Source organism: Bison bison, unplaced genomic scaffold (assembly GCF_000754665.1).
Source record: "Bison bison bison isolate TAMUID 2011002044 unplaced genomic scaffold, Bison_UMD1.0 scf7180017864291, whole genome shotgun sequence".
NCBI lineage: Eukaryota > Metazoa > Chordata > Mammalia > Artiodactyla > Bovidae > Bison > Bison bison.
This window is the reverse complement of record NW_011494863.1, coordinates 12364572-12366746: the sequence shown is the minus strand read 5'-3', so window position 1 is coordinate 12366746 and position 2175 is coordinate 12364572. Positions and strand designations below refer to the sequence as shown.

Here is a 2175-nt window from a genome sequence, read left to right as displayed (position 1 = left end):
GAAGGGGGGGTGACAGCAGGTGACCCACTTTCGTGAAAGTGAAGTCGCTCAGTCGTGTCCGACTCTTAGCGACCCCATGGACTGCAGCCTACCAGGCTTCTCCAACCATGGGATTTTCCAGGCAAGAGTACTGGAGTGGGGTGCCATTGCCTTCTCCAACGTATCTGTATATTCTTTTTCAAATTCTTTTCCATTATGTGTTATCACAAGATATTAACTATATAGTAGGTCCTTCTTTATCTATTTTGTATGTAGTAATTCAGTTTTGGAGAAGGCAATGGCACCCCACTCCAGTACCCTTGCCTGGAAAATCCCATGGATGGAGGAGCCTGGTGAGCTGCAGTCCATGGGGTCGCTAAGAGTCGGACATGACTGAGCGACTTCACTTTCACTTTTCATTTTCATGCATTGGAGAAGAAATGGCAACCCACTCCAGTGTTCTTGCCTGGAGAATCCCAGGGACGGGGGAGCCTGGTGGGCTGCCGTCTATTTAACCTGTATGATCTTGGACAAATTGTTTAACCTCCCCATCCTCAGTTTCCTCCTCTATGAGAAAAGGGACTTTGGTGCCAGAAAGGATGGCTGGAAGGGTTAGGTAAGAGAGCATCTGGGAAAGTGCCCTGCATGGCCTGGAGGAATCGTTCTGGTCAGTGGTCATGTCCTCTCTTCCTCTTCCAAATTCTCCCAGTTCTGGGAGTCTTTCCCATCATGGTGTAAACACCTGGACCCTGAAGAGTCCATCTATTATCCTCCCAAAAATGTGCCTGTCCCTGAGCCACATCTCTGGCTGTGATTTAACCTGAAGGGCTGGAAGCAATTGAGAAAGAGCAGGCGGAGCACATTCTCCCTTGGGAGGAAGGAAAGGAGGGGAAATCTGGGGGAGAGAATAGAGGGAGTCAGAGTGCAGAGGCATCTCACAGCGATTCTTTTTCCTCCGCAGTGTTTTCTGCTGCAGAACCTGAGACCATGGCCAAACCAGCACAGGTAAGGAGGTTCTCCCCTTTCTGTAGTACTTCCCGTGGGCCTGGGCTTTTCCTGGAGTCACTTGCTTCGATACAGATCCCCAGTACCATCAGTTTGAAAGGAGCTGAAGAGGGTCTCAGGGTTTGCTTGCTCCTATTACAAGTCACAGCTCTTTCAGATGCAAGTGACCAATGAGAACACACAACATCCTAAACACAAAGTGTGTGTGTTGGCTCACATGACTGAGAAGCCCAGGGCTTCAGGTCTGGCTGGATCCAGGGGCCCACCTGATATTGTCAGGATTCTGCCTCCGTGAACTGCGTCTCATCTGGGTGGCTTCATTCTTGGACAGATTCTTCCTTGATTTCTCATACTAGCTACCGGAAGCTCTAGGCTTCCCTTCTGCTTCCTGGGCAACATGCAGGAAACAACATAATTTATACCACATGATTCCAGGGGAAGTCCTGGGTTTGGTTTTCATTGGCTGGGCCTGGGTAACTTGGATCTGGCGGAGTCCCCGCCATGCAGCCATCTCTCTGAGTCACATCGCTTCAGCTTCTGAGAAGCCTCAGGATGTCTGCCCGAGCAGCAGCCTGCATGCAGTCCGGGGTCCCAGCTGCTCATCAGCTGGCCTCAGGGCCTGCTGAATATTTCAGGGTGGAAAGTCCTTTCTCCTCCTCTCTCCCCTCCCTTTGCAGGGTACAGGGCCAGGAAACTGTCTGCTGGGGGAGTGGCAGGCAGTCAGGGTGAGGTGAAGGAGTAGTGTTGGCCACGCAGGTGGCGCTTGGAAATGGCAAATTCACCAGGTTGGTGTGAGAATGACTGACGGTTGGAAACCTGGGCGATCTGAAGGACTGTTCCTGCGTGTCTAAATGTGACCAGTGCTGGGGTCCCTGGAGCCCCCCTCTCCCAGTGGCTGTGATCCTGCTGGCAGGCTATTTATTATCATTGTGCAAAGACCACAGAGGGAGAAAGACTGCCATGCTGCAGGCCAAGCCCACCGCTAAGGGAGCCTTTTGACTGGGACTTGTGTCTGCAGTTCTCAAGAGGCAGGTCAGGTGGTCTGGTATTCCCATCTCTTGAAGAATTTTCCACAGTTTATTGTGATCCACACAGTCAAAGGCTTTGGCATAGTCAATAAAGCAGAAATAGATGTTTTTCTGGAACTCTCTTGCTTTTTCCATGATCCAGCAGATGTTGGCAATTTGATTT

The 2175-nt window shown here is 50.9% G+C and overlaps 1 protein-coding gene across 1 annotated transcript in view; it reads left to right on the top strand.

The window, feature by feature from the left end:
- Positions 1 to 940: 940 nt before the first annotated feature.
- ANXA6 (annexin A6) overlaps positions 941 to 2175 on the top strand; it is a 37228-nt gene continuing 35993 nt past the window's right edge. Inside the window, exon 1 of the mRNA XM_010850652.1 lies at positions 941 to 984. Within this exon, the coding sequence (XP_010848954.1) occupies positions 967 to 984 (18 nt within the window). The 5' untranslated portion in view covers positions 941 to 966. The remainder of the gene's footprint in view (positions 985 to 2175) is intronic.